The sequence below is a fragment of the Dipodomys spectabilis genome, unplaced genomic scaffold, assembly GCF_019054845.1.
Source record: "Dipodomys spectabilis isolate Male_0828 unplaced genomic scaffold, ASM1905484v1 ptg000573l, whole genome shotgun sequence".
In the NCBI taxonomy this organism is placed as follows: Eukaryota; Metazoa; Chordata; class Mammalia; order Rodentia; family Heteromyidae; genus Dipodomys; species Dipodomys spectabilis.
In genome coordinates this window covers 1,085,349-1,104,105 of record NW_024871250.1, presented here as the reverse complement: position 1 = coordinate 1,104,105, position 18,757 = coordinate 1,085,349, and the positions used below count along the sequence as shown (strand labels likewise).

General features: G+C 46.7%; 2 protein-coding genes across 2 annotated transcripts; both read left to right on the top strand.

The window, feature by feature from the left end:
• Nucleotides 1-2,936: 2,936 nt before the first annotated feature.
• LOC122100289 (olfactory receptor 7A10-like) lies at nt 2,937-3,881 on the top strand. Its single transcript, XM_042670638.1, has one exon. It carries the CDS (start codon nt 2,937-2,939, stop codon nt 3,879-3,881), a length of 945 nt encoding a protein of 314 aa, XP_042526572.1.
• Nucleotides 3,882-17,458: 13,577 nt separating this feature from the next.
• LOC122100288 (olfactory receptor 7A10-like) lies at nt 17,459-18,379 on the top strand. The gene has a single exon (XM_042670637.1). The coding sequence runs from the start codon at nt 17,459-17,461 to the stop codon at nt 18,377-18,379; it is 921 nt and encodes a 306-aa protein (XP_042526571.1).
• The last annotated feature ends 378 nt before the right edge of the window (nt 18,380-18,757 follow it).

Sequence of the window (18,757 nt, the reverse complement as noted above, 5' to 3'; positions counted from 1 at the left end):
GGTGAGGAGAATTCCACGCACGTGTGTGTGTGTGTGTGTGTGTGTGTGTGGTTATTGATCCATTCATCCATTGAGGGGCATCTGGGCTGGTTCCATTTTTTGATGATGGTAAATCATGCTGCCGGAAACATGGAGCTTTGTTGAATCCTTCTTTGTGGTCTTCTGAACAAATGTCCAGGAGTGGAATGGCTGGATCATAGGGAAGTTCTATGTTTAATATATAGCCAGTCCTGGGGCCTGAACTCTGGGCCTGGGTGCTGTCCCTCAGCTCTTCAGCTCAAGGCTAGCGCTCTACCCCTTGAGCCACAGAGCCACTTCCAGCTTTTTCTGCTTCTGTGGTGCTGAGGACTCGAATCGAACTCAGGGCCTCATGCATGCGAGGCAAGCGCTCTACCACTGAGCCACCTTCCCAGCTCCTATGTTTCCTATGCTGAGGAAGCCCCACACTGCTTTCCAGAGTGGTTGAAAAAGTTTACATTACCACCACAATGTCTTAGAGTTCTGGCCCATCCTGACCAGCTTACATTACCACCACAGTGTCTTAGAGTTCTGGCCCATCCTGACCAGCTTACATTACCACCACAGTGTCTTAGAGTTCTGGCCCATCCTGACCAGCTTACATTACCACCACAGTGTCTTAGAGTTCTGGCCCATCCTGACCAGTTTACATTACCACCACAGTGTCTTAGAGTTCTGGCCCATCCTGACCAGCTTACATTACCACCACAGTGTCTTAGAGTTCTGGCCCATCCTGACCAGCTTACATTACCACCACAGTGTCTTAGAGTTCTGGCCCATCCTGACCAGCTTACATTACCACCACAGTGTCTTAGAGTTCTGGCCCATCCTGACCAGCATCCCTTATCATTTGTTCGCTTGATAATGGACTGTCTACCTGGGATAAGGTAGAATCTCAGAGTTGTTTCCATCTGCATTTTTTCCAATTTTTTATTGTGCTTAAGGGTTACATAATTTCCCAAATTTCACAGTATTGTGGGATAGTGATGCTTAGTTAAAGTCACAAACACATTCTAACTTTCATGGGGCAAATTGTCTATCATGGTCTATAACATTTATGAGTTCTATGAGCTTTGCGATACAGTTATTTCTTCCACATAGGGTGATCTGTACATTTCTTTTGTTTTGCATAGCATCAGCTGTTCCCTCTTTCCTACTTGCTCCCTCCCTCCCATCACTGCCATTGAGATGCTTAGATCATTTTGGTCAATGTCCAGTGCAGCTGATGGGTCCCACTGTTGTATGTTTTTCCTTGATTCCCTCTAGTTCTGTGTCATCCTCCTGGTTTCCCTCCGGTGTGCACATATATACCATGTGTGTGATCAGCAGCATGGGGTTATTTAGTAGTGGTTCGACCAGATGAGTGGAAGTTCTTTGTTTCTTAAGTCCTGTTAGTTTTGTCGTATCACCTAACATTTTGGAGTTAGCATCCACTTATCAGGGAGACCATGTACCGTTTGTCTCTTTGCTCTTGGCTTACCTCGCTCAACATGATTCCTTCTAGCTCCATCCATTTCCCTGCAAATGCCATTATTTTGTCCTTTCTAATGGCTGCATAATATTCCATTGTGTATAGATACCACAATTTTTGGATCCATTCATCTGTGGTGGGGCATCTAGGTTGTTTCCATACCTTGGCTATTGCAAACAGTGCTGCAATAAACATGGAGGTGCATGTGTCTTTGTATATTGATTCCTGTTGTTCAGGGTAGATGCCTAGAAGTGGTATGACTGGGTCGTAAGGGAGGTCAATCTTTAGCTTTCTAAGGACCCTCCAGACTGCTTTCCAAAGTGGTTGTATAAGTGTACATTCCCACCAGCAGTGTAATAGGGTTCCTCTTTCTCCACATCCCCTCCAGCATTTGTCGTTGGCTGACTTGAGGATGTGGGACATTCTGACTGGGGTAAGGTGGTATCTCAGGGTTGTCTTTATTTACATTTCCTTCACAACCAGGGATGGTGAACATTTCCTCATGTGTTTCTTTGCCATTTTTTTGATCTGAGTTTTTTTTTTGTTGGTCATGAGGCTTGAACTCTGGGCCTGGGCGCTGTCCCTCAGCTCTTCAGCTCAAGGCGAGCGCTCTACCCCTTGAGCCCCAGTACCACTTCCTGTTTTCTGGTGGCTAATTGGAGATGAGTCTCATGGACTTTTCTGCCCAGGCTGGCTTTTAACCGTGATCCTCAGATCTCAGCCTCCTGAGTAGTTAGGATTATAGGCGTGAGTCAATGGCGCCTGGCTTTGGTGTATATTTCTGTGTAGTGATCTCTTACTTGGTGTGACTCTCTAGGCCTGGAAAACCTGAGGGTACCAATGCCATTTTTTATTTTTTGTTACAGTGTAGATCTATCTGTAGATTTCCTGGATAAGCAGCTGCCACCTGGTTATCCCTAAGTTCCTCTTTGCATTCTTTGAATGCAATGGAAATAAACAGTAACAAAAATTTTTTTGAGCCGGGTGCCTGTGGCTCATGCCTGTCATCCTAGCTACTCAGGAAGCTGAGACCTGAGGATCGCGGTTCAAAGCCAGCCCAGCAGGAAAATCCATCAGACTCTATCTCCAATGAACCACCAGGAAGCCAGAAGTGGCGCTGTGGCTCAAGTGGTGGAGCATTCGCTTTGAGTTGAAGAGCTGAGGGAAAACGCCCAGGCCCAGAGGTCAAGCCCATGACTGACACACACACAAAAGAATACTTAATAGCATGGGAAAAAGAGTAATAGGAGACTGCAAATTGAACTCAGAAATAGTCAAGGAATGAATGAATGGGAATCAGTGATACACAAAATGGAGGGCTGAAGTACTGACTTAGAGGATCTATAGCACTGTGCCTCTTCCACATTGGCATTGTAACCGTTTGTCATGTCTTTGGATTCTTTCTCTCTCTTTTTTGCTAGTGACATCTGCCACGTGGGGCCAGAGAATGAATGACACCCAGATGTCAGAGTTTATACTCCTAGGATTTTCAGAAGATCCCAGAACGCAGCTCATCCTCTTTGGGCTCTTCCTGTCCATGTACCTGGTCACTGTGCTCGGAAATCTGCTCATCATCCTGGCGGTCAGCTCTGACCCCCACCTCCACACGCCCATGTACTTCTTCCTCTCCGTCCTCTCCTTGGATGACGTCTGCTTCACCTCCACCACCATCCCCAAGATGCTGCTCAACCTCCACACGCACAGCCGGGCCATCAGCTACGCGGGCTGCGTGGCCCAGATGTCTTTCTTCTTGATTTTTGCAGGGCTGGACAACTTCCTGCTGGCGGTGATGGCCTACGACCGCTTCGTGGCCATCTGTCACCCGCTGCGCTACGCGGCCATCATGAGCCCCCGGCTCTGTGTGCTGCTGGTGCTGGGGTCTCTGATGGTGAATGTTCTGTATTCCACCATGCAAAGCGCCATGGTGCTGCGGCTGAACTTCTGTGCCCACTGTGAAATCCCCCACTTTTTCTGCGAGCTGAACCAGGTGGTCCACAGCGCCTGCTCCGACACCTTTCTCGATGACGTGCTGATCTATCTGGCAGCTTTCTTGCTGGGTGGCATTACTTTCACCGGCATCCTGTATTCTTACTCCAAGATCGTCTCCTCCGTCCGGGCCATGTCCTCCGCTCAGGGGAGGTACAAGGCCTTCTCCACCTGTGCATCTCACCTGTCCGTGCTCTCCCTGTTTTACGGGACAGTCCTGGGTGTGTACCTCAGCTCTGCTGTCACCCGAAACTCACACTCCACCGCAAGAGCCTCGGTGATGTACACGGTGGTCACGCCCATGCTGAACCCCTTCATCTACAGCCTCAGGAACCAAGACCTCAAGAGGGCTCTGGAAAGGCTTTTTGAGAAAGAGCTAAGAAAAGTGCCCGTCCTCCTGAGGTGAAATGCATGTCCGTGACTACGGGAGTCGGTACGGGAGGTTGCACCTGATCGGATGATGGGTGCACAGCATATTTTATCCTCTGTCATTGCTCAGGATTATTTGTCTCTGATTTTAGCTACAATTCAAATTAGGTTCTCCACTTTTCCACACAGCTACTCAGCTCCATTTCCTTTAACTTTCCAGTGATTTTCCAACTTTCCAATAAAGCATATTTGGAATTTCCCATTTATCGATCCCCTCTTCCTCCTATACATATGTATGTGTGTGCGTACACACACACACACACACACACACACACACACACACACACACATTTGTCCTGATCCTGGGTCTTGAACTCAGGCTCTGGATACTGCCCCTGATAAACTCAGGGCCTGGGTGCTATCCCTGAGCTTTTTCACTCGAAGCTAACACTCGACCACCCGAGTCACAGCTCCACTTCTGTCTTTTCCATCGTTAATTGGAGAGCGTCTCATGGGCTTTCTGCATGGGTGGGCTTTTTCATCGTTAATTGGAGAGCGTCTCACGGGCTTTCTGCATGGGTGGGCTTTGAACCATCACTCTCAGCTCTCGGTTACCTGGGTAGACAGGATTACAGTGAGAGCCACTGGAGTCCCGGCCAAAAACAAAATTTTAAGGTTTTTTTTCCCCCGTCACAAATACCAGGTGACACACTAAACAATAACGAATCTGTTTTATGATTTTTGGCGTATCACATTGCATATGCTGACAGTTTTAACTATGATATTACGGCGCACGCCTGCAGCGGGCTCTGCCCGTGTTCCCTCCTGCTGGCCCCTTGCTGTGTTCCTCCTCCTTTGTAATTCCTCATCCATTTTCCGCTGTTCTGCTGCTATTCACGCATCCCTTTATTATCTTTAAATAGCTGTGTGAAGGAATTTGATTCAACATGTCAGGTTATCTCATGAATTTTCACAAACTTGCTTTTTTTTTTTTTTATTTACTGCTCATCTTCCCCTAACAACTTTTACAAACAAGAGAAAGACATCCAAGCAAGCACATGCTCACCACTCTGTGCAAAATCTGAAGGCTTCTCTCTGGCATCACAAGCCATCATTGGAGTGCAAAACACCCTAAGGCATGGGGGAATTTTCTTTTTGTTGGGTACCAGTGGCTCATGCCTATAATCCCAGCTACTTAGAAGATAGAGAGGAACCACAATTCAAAGCCATCCTGGATGGAAAAGTCTTTGAGATCCTAATCTCCAATAAATCATCAAAAAGCCAGAACTGGAGCTGTGGCTCAAGTGGTAGAGCATTATCCTTGAACATAAAAGCCCAGGGAAAACAAATCGTTTAAATAGGGATACAGGTGGACCCATTGCAACAATGAGATGTACAAGTCGTTATGTTGAAAACGAACTTTACAACTTTGGTGGTGGTAGGGGGGAGCGGGGAGGATTGGGTGGGGGGGGGCAGGGGGAGGATGGGAAGGGGAAAGAAAGGAGGAGGCTACAATGCTTGATAAGAAATGTACTCATTATCTTGCCCATGTCATTGTAACCCCTCTGTACAGTATTTTCACGAAAAAAAAACCAAAAAAAACATTAAAAAAAAAAAAAGCCCAGGGACAGTGCCCAGGTCTTGTGATCAAGCCCCAGGATCAACATACATACAAAATAAAAGCCATCAGCCGTACTACTGTGGTGTGTGGTGATCATATTGTAATTGGGACATTGGTGAGATTTTTTTTTTATCAGAAAAAAAATCAGAGACTATGTGCATGCGTGTGTGTGTGTGTGTGTGTGTGTGTTTTGTGTGTGTGTGTGTACCACTCCTTGATAGATCACCAATTAAAACTACCTCTCCTGATCAAGTTGATTTCAGCACTGTACAACTGCATACCATCCTGATATCTCTGTATTGGTCAATTTTCTCATCTATGTTGCCCAATCGGAGAGACACATCTTAAATGATGACATTGAGCCATCTAAGTTAACCCCAGAGAGATGAATACCTGTTGTGATCTCTCATTCAAAGAGAGAATTAAAAACAGCCATGGTGACAATGATAAGATGACATGAAGGCTGAGGGGCAGATTTTCAGAGGTGGCCACTGTGGGGTAAGGAGAAGATACATGTATGAAAATAGCATAAGGTCCATATGACTAGAAGAGGAGATACCGAGGGAAAGAAGTAGGAGGAATGGTGAATTTGACCATGGTAAAGTACATAAATGCATGGTAACACGGCAATGAAATCCCCCTGTGGATTATATTGTGCTAATAGAGCACGGTGTAGAATATGTACAGCTAAGCGCTCATCAAAAAGAAAAAGGCAGCCAGGCACTGGTGGCTGACGCCTGTAACCCAAGCTACTCAGGAGGTTGAGATCAGAGGATCACAGTTCAAAGCCAGCCTGGGTGAGAAAGTCTGTAAGACTCTATCTCCAATGAACCACCACAACTGGCATTGTGGCTCAAAGTGGTAGAGCCTTGAGCTAAAGAGCTCAGGGACAACACCCAGGCCCTGAGTTCAAGCCCCAGGACCAACAAAACAAAAATAGAAAAGGAAGACCTAAATAATTGCATGGTATCACATGCTTATTATAACACACCTGTTCTAAACAACTTCTATCTGTGGTCCTTCTGTTCTGTGGGTTAGAATTCCCAGCATGCTTTGGCTGACGTTTCCCAGGCAGTGTCTCACAATGGTCAGGCTGCGTTTCCAGCTGGAGAGCAGGAGGGACCTCTGGGCTCCCCTAGGCCCCTTCACGGACCTGACTCCTTCAAGGCCCAGCTAGAGCTCGCTTGTGTGGGTTGGCCTCCGGTCCTGTCACCTTGTTGGCTGTTGGACGAAGCTTGTTTTCAGCACCAGGAGCTGTCCAGGTGAGGGGCTCACCTGGAGTCGGTCACTACCACAGGCCGGCAGGATGGTTGTAAGCTGCAGAAATCCTTCCTTAGCCAGGTGCCAGTGGCTCACGCCTGTCATCCTAGCTACTCAGGAGGCTGAGATCTGAGGATCATGGTTCAAAGCCAGCCTGGGCGGGGAAAGTCCATGAGACTCTTATCTCCAATAAACCACTCGGAAAACTGGAAGTGGTGCTGTGGCTCAAGTGGTAGAGTGCTCGCCTTGAGCTGAAGAACTGAGGGACAGCGCCCAGGCCCAGAGTTCAAGCCCCACAACCGACCAAAAAAAAAAAAATCCTTTCTTAGACAAGACTGAGATGTCTCCTCTTTCTATCCATCTAATCTTGTTTTAGTCGCTGCCTTCAACACCCTTTCCCTGTTATGCCAAGGTCGCAGGATCTCCCACAAGAAGACCACCGAGAGTCAGATTCTACAGATGTTTTATTTAAATGGGCTGCAGCTCGGGCCTCGTCCTACACTCCAATACAGCAGAGTCTAGGAGGAGAGCCCCGAGCTCAGTCTTATATAGGCACACAATCAACCAGGTGTTTTGATTACCACCACGTGTTGCTTAGCAAAGCAACACGTGGTGGTCACTGCCTCAAACTTTAACCTTTCATTCTCCCCCTTGACTTATGGTCCTGAGCCACAATCTTGTGGCTCTGGCCCAAAACTAAACTCCAACAGTTCTTGATCTTGAACGGGTATACCAATAACAATCAGTCCATTTTTCTTTTCTTGAGACATATGTGGATTGGTTGGGTAGGATGCTTGGAGACTTCCCATGTTTCCCCACGGTCATCCAGGGCAAAGGGGTCAGCTGTCTGGCGTGGGAGCAGTGGATCCAAGCAGCAATGCCATCCACCTTAAAGGCAGTGGGTGTAGCCAATAGCACCATGTAAGGTCCCTTCCATCGTGGTTCCAGAGATCTCAGGTTGTGCCTTCGAACAAACACCCAGGCCCTTGGTTTAAACAAATGGGGGTAGGAATAGAAGCAGAATCATATAATGCTCTAAGCTGGGGCCACATACTCTTATGCACCAGCTGTAAATAGTCAAGCTTACACAGAAATTCAGTATCATCCAATCAGCAAGCAATTCAGTCTGAAGGCTAGGGATAATGGGTGGAGGGTGTCCATACATTATTTCAAAAGAAGTAAAGCCAAGCCGATAGGGTGAATTTCTTACTCTAAACAGGGCAAAAGGAAGGAGTGATACCCAGTCTGCGCCAGTCTCCAAGGCCAATTTAGTTAAGGTCTCTTTTAGAGTCTGATTCATTCTTTCTACCTGCCCTGAACTCTGGGGTCTATAAGCACATTGCAATTTCCAATCCATCCCCAGTGCCACAGCTCTTCCCTGACTTACTTTTGAAATGAAGGCCGGTCCATTGTCCGACCCGATGGTGGATGGGAAGCCATACCTGGGTAGGATTTCTTCCTGGATCTTCTTAGCCACGATGTTCACAGTCTCATGCTTTGTTGGGTAGGTTTCAACCCATCCTGAAAAAGTGTCTACAAAAACTAGCAAATATTTATATCCAAATTTTCCAGTTTTAATTTCTGTGAAGTCTACTTCCCAATACACACCTGGCCTATCTCCATGGAGGCGAGCTCCTTTTGTAACCGGTTGATTGGGGGCATTGGTGAGCTGACAGGCTTTACAATTTCTATCAATGTCCTCAATGAGTTGATTTCCTTGCCTGATTTTACTTCGGAGAAAGTCCTGCATTCTTCGGGTTCCCATGTAAGAGACCCGATGGATTCTCTTAAGAATCCCCTTGCCCAATCTTTGTGGCAAGATAAGTTTCCCCTCACCAGTTTTCCACCAGTCTTTGTTTCCTCCTCTGTCCAGGGGTTTATAGGCCATGGGAATTTTCTTTATCCACTCCAAGTCTTCTTGGGAGTACTGAGGCTCAGGAGACAAAGCTCGTGGCCCTGGGTCTACTAGAGTCAGTACTTCCGCTCTGGGCTGCAGGGCCGCCTCCTTAGCTGCCTGATCGGCCAAGTTATTTCCTTTGGTTATAGAATCAGTTACCATTTGATGGCCAGAGCAGTGCATAATGGCAATATTTGCTGGTTCCCATATGGCCCGGATGAGGCTTAAAATTTCTTGTTTGTTTTTAATAGTCTTTCCCTCAGCTGTCAGCAGCCCCCTCTCTTGGTAAATGGCTCCATGGACATGCACGGTGGCAGAAGCATACCGACTGTCCGTGTAAATGTTTAGTCTCTTCCCTTTTCCCATCTGTAGGGCTTTTGTGAGTGCCACGAGCTCTGCTCTTTGTGCATACGTTTCCTGGGGGAGTGCTTCTGCCCACACTATCTCAGTGTCCGTGGTGACCGCTGCGCCCGCGTACCTTTTTCCATCTCAAATGAAACTTGCCGCCTGTGAACCAGGTATGCTCAGCATGCGATAGTGGCGAGTCCATCAAGTCTGGCCTCTTTTCCTTGGTCCGGTCTCTCTTTTCATGCTCAATTTCACGTTCTCTGTCCTTCCTTTCCTGTCTTTGCTCCTCCGTCTCTCTCTTATTGTAAACCTTTTCTGCTGCGGTTACTAGATCCCTAATAGACTTTTCACCAAGTCTGTTTAGAGCCTGCAACTTTCTCTTTATGCCTGGTGCAGCTTGATTTATATAGGCAAACATAATCATCTGAGCCAACTCCTGGGTCTCAAGATCATACGGGGTATATTGACTAAAAGCTTCCATGAGCCGCTCAAGATATGCTGCCGGACTTTTACTTCCTCCCTGTCTAACATTATAAACTTTGGCAATATTAGTAGGTCAGCAAGCCGCCGCCTTGAGACCTGCCAACAGAGCCTGGCGGTAGACGAGGAGTCGCTCCCTACCTTCAACCATATTGTAGTCCCATGTTGGTCAGATCTCAGGAAAATAGGCAGTGATCAGGGCAGGATCCGTGATGGGCGCTCCTGTGGGGCCAGGGATATGTTTCCGGGCCGCCTCTCAGATACGGTCTCTCTCCTTGGGGGTAAAAAGGACCTGTAAAAGCTGACTGCAATCATCCCAAGTGGGCTGATGAGTAAAGAGAATAGTTTCAAGCAAACGAATTAAATCCTGGGGTTTCTCAGAAAAGGGGACATTTTGGGTGTGCCAATTGTGTAGATCACTGGTAGAAAATGGCCAATACTGGAGTTGCTGTTGACTATTCGCATCCACTGGACATACAGCGCCTAAGGGAAAAGCAGCTGCATTAGAAGAGGGGTTGATCCCACGGTGGCGTCGAGTGACTGGCCCCTCAGAAACTTTAAGGACAGGTGCCGAGGGATCTACAGTTCCCTCCTCCTCTTGATCATTCTCAGGTTCTGCAAAAGGAGCCTGGGAAGGGGAGTATGGGGGAGGAAACATTTCTTCTTCCAAGTTATCTCCCTGAAAAACCAGGGGTACCTTTTCTTTTCCTCTTTCTCAGCTTCTTTTTGTAAGTCTAGGGGGTAGATGGAGTGGTGCCCATGGTTTCCAGTCCCGTCAGTCATACAGTCCAAAAATCAATAAACAGTACAAACAAGACACACGCAGGCCTGACAGTTACAAAAAAAAGCTTACGAAGTGGAGATTGCCCGAACTGGTCCGCTGACTCCTGTAATGGGACACCCTTCCCCCACAGCAGAAGGAGCAGACCCACAGTGGGCGAATTGGACCTCGGTTAGGAGGCCCTCTTGGTCAGTTCCAGCCCACACCAAACCGACCCCCCCCCCCCCCGCCCCACGCGGGGGGGTTCCAAGGACCCCCCCCCCCCACGGCAGAGTTCCAAGGACCCCCGCCCCACATGGCAGGGTTACAAGGACCCCTGCCCCACATGAGGATCTGGGACGTCTCCCAGTTCCTCCAGGGTTGTCATGCAAGCGCGTCTGCTTCGACAACCCCTCACAAATCGGAGCTGTGGTCCTCACAAGAGAAAACGAAAGTAAAATAGACAAACAACAGGACAAGACAAATTAACAAAGACAGCGCTGTTTTACTTTGGGAGTCTGAGGTCTCGGGGGTCTTTGGGAGTATCCCGGACGAGCCCCCACTAATATGTTATGCCAAGGTCGCAGGACCCCCCACAAGAAGACCACCGAGAGTCAGACTCTACAGCTGTTTTTTTTTCTTTTTTTTAAAATTTTTTATTGTAAAGATACTATACAGAGGGTTACAGTTACATGAGCAAGGTAATGAGTACACTTCTTATTGAGCATTGTTACCCCCTCCATTGTTTTCCCCCTACCATCCCTTCCCTCCCTACCTTTCCCGAGGTTCTTTTTTTTTTTTAATTGTGATTAAGTGATTACATAATTTCCCAAATTTCACAGTATTGTGGAATAATGATGCTCATTTAAAGTCACAAGTTCATTCTAACTTTCCTGGAGCAAATTGTCTATCACAGTCTATAACATATAACAGTGTTCTCATGTTATACACCATACATGTGATCAGCAGCATGGGGATATTTAGTGGTGGTTCGACCAGATGAGTGGGAGTTCTTTGTTTCTTAAGTCCTGTCAATTTTGTCGTATCACCTAACATTTTGGCTTTAGCATCCACTTATCAGGGAGACCATGTACCATTTGTCTCTTTGCTCTTGGCTTACCTCGCTCAACATGATTCCTTCTAGCTCCATCCATTTCCCTGTGAATGCCATTATTTTGTCATTTCTAATGGCTGCATAATATTCCATTGTGTATAGATACCACAATTTTTGGATCCATTCATCTGTGATGGGGCATCTGGGTTATTTCCATATCCTAGCTATTGTGAACAGTGCTGCAATAAACATGGAGGTGCACATGTCCTTGTATATTGGTTCCTGTTGTTCAGGGTAGATGCCTAGAAGTGGTATGACTGGGTCGTAAGGGAGGTCAATCTTTAGCTTTCTAAGGACCCTCCAGACTGCTTTCCAAAGTAGTTGTATAAGTGTACATTCCCACCAGCAGTGTAATAGGGTTCCTCTTTCTCCACATCCCCTCCAGCATTTGTCATTGGCTGATTTGTGGATGTGGGACCTTCTGACTGGGGTAAGGTGGTATCTCAGGGTTGTCTTGATTTGCATTTCCTTCACCACCAGGGATGATGAACATTTCCTCATGTGTTTCTTTGCCATTTTTATTTCTGAGAAGTCCCTCTTTAGTTCCCTTGCCCATTTAGTAATTGGTTTGTTAGGTTTGGGAGGGATTCGTTTCTTGAGTTCCCTGTATATACTAGATGTTAACCCCTGGTCTGATATATTGTTGGTAAATATTTTTTCCCAATTAGTTGGTTGTCTTTCTAGCTTGGTTGTGATAGATTTAGCTGTGCAGAAGCTTTTTATTTTAAGGTAGTCCCATTTGTCGAGTCTCTCTCCAATTTGTACTACAGCTGTTTTATTTAAACAGGCTGCAGCTCGGGCCTCATCCTACACTCCGACACAGTGGAGCCTAGGAGGAGAGCCCCGAGCTAAGGATTTGCAGGTCTTATATAGGCACACAATCAACCAGGTGTTTTGATTATCACCACGTGTTGCTTTGCTAGACAGAAACAAGCAACAAGTGGTCACTGCCTCAGACTTTAGCCTTTCATCCCCACATTGGTGAACACAGTTCTCATTCAACCCATGAACCTCAGGAAATTCAACCAAATATGTTGTGTGTGTTGGTACTGGGTCTTGAGCTCAGGGCCTGGGCCCTATCTTTTAAGCTTTTTTAGTCAAGGCTAGGGCTTGACCACTGGGGCTACAGCTCCACTTGCAGATTTTTGGTGGATTATTGGAAGCAAGAGTCTCAGGGATGTTCCAGCCCTTGCTGGCTTTGAGTCATGATCCTCAGATCTCAGTCTTCTAAGTAACTGGGATTACAGGTGTGAGCTACTGGTTCAATGATGTCTCAAACTATGAGTCCTGTCAAATTATGTTTTATGTATTTTAAAAATCTATTAAGCAACAGCTATGTTTCACGTCCTTACCCTTATTGCTTTTCACTGTGTCTCTTCTTTTAGAATTTATATATTGACTTCTTCTTCTTCTTTTTTTTTTTTTTTTTTGGTAGGTCATGGGGCTTGAACTCTGGGCCTGGGCGCTGTCCCTCAGTTCTTCAGCTCAAGGCAAGCACTCTACCGCTTGAGCCACAGTGCCACTTCCGGTTTTCTGAGTGGTTTATTGGAGATAAGAGTTTTAAGAGTTTCACAGACTTTCCTGCTCCGGATGGCTTTGAACTGCAATCCTCAGATCTCAGCCTCCTAAGTAGCTAGGATTACAGGCGTGAGCCACTGGTGCCTGGCTATATTGACTTCTTTACTAATAAAGAACCAAGTGGGGAAGCTCACATAATTCTGAGCCTCATTTGTGTGACTGTAGATTGAGGGTCACCATTGCACAGACCACAAAGAATAGACTTTTATGAAAAAAAAACTATGGCGGCTGGAGTCATAGTTCAGGTGGTAGAGTGCCAGCCAGTGAGTGAGAGCAAATGTCAGTGAGTTCGAGTCTTGGTCTTGGATCAAAAAACCCCAAACTAAACCAAATCATGGAATTCTGTTTTTTGTTTTTGTTTTTCTTTTTCCTTCCTTCCTTCCTTCCTTCCTTCCTTCCTTCCTTCCTTCCTTCCTTCCTTCCTTCCTTCCTTCCTTCCTTCCTTTCCTTCTTACCAGTCCTGGGGCTTGAACTCAAAGCCTGGTCACATTCCCTGAGCTTCTTTTGCTCAAGACTAGCGCTCTAACCACTTGAGCCACAGCACTACTTCCAGATTTTTCTGTTTATGTGGTACTGAGGAATCGAACCCAGGGCTTCATGCATGCCAGGCAAGCACTCTACCACTGAGCCACCTTTCCAGCCCCAAATCATGGGATTTTTATAATGATGTATAAAGACGATCTACAGAATTTGTATGTTTTTGAATTGTCAAAAATTAAGAAACCCACCTGAATAGCCGCAGAGCAGTGACTCATTCCTATAATCCTAGCTACTCTGAAGTCAGAGATCTGAGGATCATGTTTCAAAGCTAACCCGGGCAAGTAAGTCCCTGACACTCTTATCTTCAGTTAACCAGAGAAAAGCCAGAGTGTAGCTGTGGCTCAAATGGTAGAGCACCAACCTTGAGTGAATAAACTCAAGGACAGTGTCCAGACCCTGGGTTCAAGCCCCAGTACCAGCACACACACACACAAATACAAATGACATGACAACTCTTATCTTGTATTTCAAACATGACTTTTGGATTATTTTGGGCAATACTATGAAGTCAAGGATTGTAGTAGTGATTTTATGTCACAGAATCCCACATCACCCCTTCTTGAGTAGAAAGCAATATTAAGTTTTCTGGAGATCACAGGGGCTATCTCCCCAATATTTATAAAAAGTTTTGGGGGCCAGGTACCACCTGCCATCCTCGTTACTCAAGAGGCTGAGATTTGAGGATACCGGTTCAAAGCCAGTCTGGCAGAGAATTCCCCATGAGACTCTTATCTTCAATTAACCACTCAAAAACCAGAAGTGGTGCTGTGGCTCAAAGTGGTAGAGCACTAACCTTGAGCAAAAGAGCTCAGGGACAGCAAGCAGGCCCTGAGCTCAAGCCCTATGACTGACAAAATAAAGAGTTTGTGGGGGCACTGAGTAGAGCTAACTATCAGTGGCTCAGCTGCCTTCGACTTTGGAGAAAACTTTAAATTGAGGGTTGAGATGAGGTGTTGGGAATTGATAGCTACAAGTGCTCATGGGAAATTATTAATACACATTGACTCGCCTGAAAATCACCCAGGTGTCTTGGGAACAGAATGTCAGGAAGAAAAAAAAATTGCTTTGTGTGCAAAGCAAAGTCCCATAGGGAAAGGCTGTATTCCAGAGTGGATTACCAAGAGAGAGAGATGTATCTAAAGAACACATTCACATCCCTTGCCCCAGCCCCTTGGATTGGACAGGACACAGCTGTTTCCTCTGAAGTCCACATCTGGCTAGGGGACGGATGCGTGGGCATTTCTTGCTGGCCTGTTTCATTGTATCACTTTTTTTTTTAAGTCTCCATCATTGACAATCCAGGGAGGAATTAGCGTTTCCAGGCTGAGACTTCATCCGAAACAACTCACCCAGGTGAGAATCTGTGGAGGGGTTTTGAGAGATGGACGCCGGGAACATTTATCTATGGCAGCACAATGTGTTTAAACACCCTTTCCAGAGCTGAGAGGCGGCTGTGACTGGTTCGAGTGTTTGATTAATAGGTTGATGTGTTTATCACCAGGTTGGACAGGGAAGTAGACCTAGAACTCCGCAAGGTCAAGTTTGATAGGAAAGAGACAGCAAAGCCAGCTCCTGGTGGGAGAGAACTGAGAGGAGGAGAGTGATTTTCCTCTAATCCAAGTCTTCAAGGACCTTAGCTGCCAATTAAGAGAAGTTACCAAGGGGTGCTGCTCGTGAAGAGCGAAAGAATGAAGTGATTTCTGATACAGGTTGACCATATTGATTTGCGTATGGTCCATTTTCTCCAGGGATCATTCTTTCCAGCTTATTATCAGAAAATTTCCAGTGGTTTCTTGGTGATTGAAAGTGCCTAGCAATTAAACATTTCCCATTGCAAAATACTTTTCGTATTGTCTTGCTTACTCAAGATTATTATTATTGTTTTGGTCCACATTTTTAAATTTGGTGCTTCCTTAATGGCTTCTTTAAAATGTGCCAGTTAACTTCCAGAATGAGGTCTTCACTTCAGCTCAGATTCTTTTTTTTTTTTCTAAAAAAATTTTTTTTTTTTTTGTCAGTCGTGGGCCTTGAACTCTGGGCCTGGGCGCTGTCCCTCAGCTCTTCAGCTCAAGGCGAGCGCTCTACCACTTGAGCCACAGTAGACTTCTGGTTTTCTGATGGTTTATTGGAGATAAGAGTTTCACAGCCTTTCCTACCCAGGCTGGCTTTGAACTGTGATCCTCAGATCTCAGCCTCCTGAGTAGTTGGATTATAGGTGTGAGCCACCGGGGCCTGGTTAAAAAATTATCTTTAAGTAGTTGTACAAAGGGGTTTCAATTCACCATGTCAGTTTGCCGGTGCAATGTATCTCCAATATTACCACTTCTTCCTCCCCCATCTTCCCCCCACCCATCCCCTCAATTTCCCTAATTCTATTTCTCTTCTATTTTTTATTGTTTTAGAGGTGATAGACAGCAGGGTGCCTTTACAGATGCTGGATCATGAGCACATTTCTTCCTTTTGCTTGCGATCAGCTGTTCCCTCATTCTCTTTCATTCCCTTCTTCCCTTCTCCACCCATCCTAATTCTGTTTTCACATATACACACAGAATATTATGATTGTTTCCTCTCTTCGTTCATCTACCCTCCTCCCATTGACCTCATCTCTCCTGATGCCCCAGGTTCCAATTTCCTAGTATTCGTTTGGTTAGGCTGTAAGTTAGTTGTTCAAAGGATTTAGACCATTGGAGTTCTTGCCCCCCCCCCTTTCTGTGTGTCTATATATGCATGGAACCCTGGGAGTTTTTCTAAAATATGTGCATCAATTCCCAATGTCATTTTCCCTGGGATGGAGAATCATTCAGCTCAGCTTTTAACTCGGTGCTTTTCCATCTTAATTAGAATACAAACTCTAAGCTGGGAGAGATGGGTGAGAACAATGGGACAGGGGACACTGATCAAGATTCATTGTACAGCCGGGTGCCGGTGGCTCACCCCTGTCATCCTAGCTACGCAGGAGGCTGAGCTCTGAGGATCATGTTTGAAGCCAGCAGGAGCAGGAAAGTCTGTGAGGCTCTTATTTCCAATGAACCACCAAAAGCTGGAAGTGGAGCTGTGGCTCAATTGGTGGAGTACCAGCCTTGAGTAAAAAAACCACAGAGACATGGCCCAGGCCCTGAGTTCAAGCCCCAGGACCTGCACTGAAAAAAAAAAAAGCCTTGTACTCACAAATCATTATAGTGAGTCAAAACCCCTTTGGGAAAAAACCTCGAAGATAGCAGAAATAAAATAAAACACAAAGAATACAAACTCACCCATGGTACATGCCTGTATGTACTGAGACGAGGGTATAGAAACAAACTTTATTTAGTCATAGATTAGTAGTATCTATTAAGTACGAATTATACACCCATTAGTGTTAGTATTAAATGTTAAATCTGTTTCTGGTGCTTAAATTAGAGAATGTTCTCTATTATGCCCTTCTGTGTCTAGGTCGTTGCTGATGATGTGAGTTATCCATCTCGGGAGCATCGTATTTATTATTGGGACCGGAGGCCTCGTGGCCAGGACAGACACTGACAGATGGAAATAGCCAAGAGATGCTTCGGCGTCCCCAGGGAGCCCCGTGGTTATCTAGGATGGAAATGCAACACGACCTGCTGAGCGACCCCTCGTGTCTTGAGGTCTCAGAGGTAACGGGTGGGGCTTTATCTCCACCACTCTCCATCCCTTGCTGTCTTCTCTTCTCCTTACCTTCCTTTGGGCCTTGGGGGTCTGAATGGAGACCCTTCCTTTGGCCTCTGCACTGGCCATGGCTCTTTCCAGGTACAAACTTGTGTAGATAACTCTGTACCCTCCCTCCCCTGGTCTTTCTAGAACACCCAGTGCAAGTTAACTTGTCCTGTTCACATCCGTCTCCTATGTTTCCCTCTCCTTGCACCTGCCTCTCTCTGATAAGGTTGCGTGATCACTCAGTTACCTCGTCCTAGCTCTTTCCTTTTACTTGTACGTTTACACCCTGCACTCAGTTCTTTCCCCCTTCGTGTTTTTTCCTTCACGAAGGCACATCGAAACACATGGGACCAGAGAATGATTCCCGTGTTTCCGGATTTCTCCTTCTGGGAATTTCAGAAGACCCCAGGTTGCAGCCTGGTCTCTTTGGGCTGTTTCTATCCATGTATCTGATCACCGTGCTCGGGAATCTGCTCATCATCCTGGCCACCGCCTCCGACCCCCGTCTGCACACGCCCATGTACTTCTTCCTCTCCAACCTGTCCCTGGTGGACGTCTGCTTCACCTCCACCACCATCCCCAAGATGCTGCTCAACCTCCACACGCACAGCCAGGCCATCAGCTACGAAGAGTGCATCGCCCAGACACATTTTTTTGTCCTCTTTTCCGGGTTGGACATCTTCCTGCTGACGGTGATGGCCTACGACCGCTTCGTGGCCATCTGTCACCCGCTGCGCTACACGGCCATCATGAGCCCCCGGCTGTGTGTGGGGCTGGTGCTGGGCTCCTGGCTCATCAACATCACGGATTCTCTTCTGCAGAGCTTCATGGTGCTGCGGCTGACCTTCTGCACCCACTTGGCAATCCCCCACTTCTTCTGCGAACTGAACCAGGTGGTCCACCTGGCCTGCTCGGACACCTTCCCCAACGACGTGGTGATCTACTTTGGCGTGCTGCTGCTGGTGTGCTTTCCCCTGGCGGGCATCCTGTATTCCTATTCCCAGATCGTGTCTTCCATCCGGGCCATCTCGTCGGCCGAGGGCAAGTACAAGGCCTTTTCCACCTGCGCGTCTCACCTCTCTGTGGTCTCTTTATTCTACTGCACCGTCCTCGGGGTGTACCTCAGCTCCGCGGTGACCCAAAATTCTCACTCCATTGCCATCGCCTCGGTGATGTACAGCGTGGTCACCCCCATGCTGAACCCCTTCATCTACAGCCTGAGGAACCAAGACCTCAAGAGCGCCCTGAGAAGACTCTGTACCTGAAGCAAGACCCCTTGTGCGGGGACTGGAGCAGTGGTGGCCGTAGGCCGGATGTGGGATCTCTCATTCATTCATGTGGTTTTTCATTTGATGGTGGAAGTTTCCCCATTCTATGACGTTCCTGGAGTTTCTCTGTTTTCGGCTTCTTTCTGCAATTCAGCCGCAGCACTTTCTCAATTAAACTGTATCCCATGTCTGGGTTCTGAGTCTGTCCGTGGGACCATTCCCCAATCTTTCCAAAGGTTCTTCTGAATCACATACACCTGGAATTCCTTCTTCATCCTGCAAGCTTGGTGTTTACAAATAACTTCATTTCAAATGGGGTAGATTATGCAAAACAACGTAATTAATGAGACTCATCAAACTTTCCAATTTATGTGT

Bases quoted from the DNA above. Each gene is read 5' to 3' on its own strand.
- LOC122100289 (XM_042670638.1), top strand. From the start codon at position 2,937: ATGAATGACACCCAGATGTCAGAGTTTATACTCCTAGGATTTTCAGAA.
- LOC122100288 (XM_042670637.1), top strand. From the start codon at position 17,459: ATGGGACCAGAGAATGATTCCCGTGTTTCCGGATTTCTCCTTCTGGGA.